The sequence below is a fragment of the Sinocyclocheilus grahami genome, unplaced genomic scaffold (assembly GCF_001515645.1).
Source record: "Sinocyclocheilus grahami isolate Dianchi unplaced genomic scaffold, SAMN03320097.WGS_v1.1 scaffold1192.1, whole genome shotgun sequence".
NCBI lineage: Eukaryota > Metazoa > Chordata > Actinopteri > Cypriniformes > Cyprinidae > Sinocyclocheilus > Sinocyclocheilus grahami.
In genome coordinates, this window is record NW_015506371.1 from 72,624 (window position 1) to 74,223 (window position 1,600).

Here is a 1,600-nt window from a genome sequence, read left to right on the forward strand (position 1 = left end):
AGAGTCTGAAGGAAGGGTGGAGAAGCTCATAGCCCATGTTGCTTGAAGTCCAGTGTTAAGTTTCCACAGTCTGTGATGATTTGGGGTGCAATGTCATCTGCTGGTGTTGGTCCATTGTGTTTTTTGAAAACCATGTCACTGCACCCGTTTATCAAGACATTTTGGAGCGCTTTATGCTTCCTTCTGCTGACCCATGACATTCTAATTTATTGAGATGCACCTGTATGTATATATATATTAAAAAAAATGTTGCATATTTTGTATAAACATTCGTTCATGTTTAAGGTTGCCCCAGAGACACGCGCTGTAATCAGCTGGATGCAGGACATCCCGTTTGTACTGAGTGCTAATCTGCATGGGGGAGAGCTGGTGGTCACCTACCCTTTCGACTGTACACGTGATTGGATCCCTCGCCAGGACACGCCCACCGCAGACAACGATTTCTTCCGTTGGTTGGCCACCGTCTATGCATCCGCCAATCTGGTGATGGCAAACCCTGAGCGGAGGATCTGTCACTCTGAAGACTTCCAGCAGCACAACAACATCATCAATGGAGCGGACTGGCACACTGTACCAGGGAGTGAGTAAACATCAAACACGCATGTATTTAGTGTGTAACTTCATCTATTTATACAACTTCATTAAACTGCAACTGGGTACTTCCTAAAAGAGATGGCACAGGCATATTCAAATGTAAAAGTCCACAATGAAAGTCTTGTAGAACATTTTCACAAGTATGTAGAGTGTAGATATTTATATATTAGTTGCTCCATATTGAAGACTAAGAGTGCCATCTAAAAAAAAAAAATTGTGAATGTATTAAAAATTGTAAAAAATATAGTTAACATGATATTAAATAATAAATTGATAAATCATTTTTATTGCACAAATACTTTTATTTTTCCTGTTGCCAAATGCTAATTTCTTCATTTATTTGCCAAATTGTGTGTGTGTGTGTGTGTTTTATTTGTTTTGGTACACTTTTAAACATGAATTAATATCAATTTGAAAAGTGATTAATCTATTTGCATTTTATTTTTTAATTAATACACCGATAATCCCTTTTACATTTTATTTTTATTTGGCAATCATGCGTCTTATATGAAAGGCTTTATGTACTTGATTAATTTTAATGTCTTATATTCTTTACTTTTTACTTTACTTTTAGTGATTTAGCAGACACTTTTATCCAAAGCGACTTACAAATAAGAAAAAGTAATTAAAACTAAAAGCTAAAACTCTATAAATACTATATATATACACATTTAAGAAAATAAAAGAAATTAAATAAAAATGACAAATGCATACAACAACATTTCAAAACTAAACATTTAAATGAAAACAAAAAAATTAAGCTAAAAACAATTCAAAATATTAAAAGAACAAAAGGTATAAGAGTATAATAATGATTCTAACATGACACTAAGCCAAACACCAAAAAACAACTACATATGTGTATGTACAGCCACACACACATACATATACATGTACAAATATATATAAATACATTCAATATATATATATATATTATTTCATTTCCATTTTGTATGTTGAAGTACTGAAATAACTCAAATTAAATAAAACTAAAACTTAATAAAAA

The 1,600-nt window shown here is 32.3% G+C and overlaps 1 protein-coding gene across 1 annotated transcript in view; it reads left to right on the plus strand.

Moving 5' to 3' along the window:
* The window catches only part of cpxm1a (carboxypeptidase X (M14 family), member 1a), an 8,866-nt gene extending 8,278 nt beyond the window's left edge, over positions 1–588 (plus strand). Inside the window, exon 10 of the mRNA XM_016253606.1 lies at positions 286–588. Coding sequence (XP_016109092.1) covers positions 286–588 — 303 coding nt within the window. The remainder of the gene's footprint in view (positions 1–285) is intronic.
* Positions 589–1,600: the final 1,012 nt, after the last annotated feature.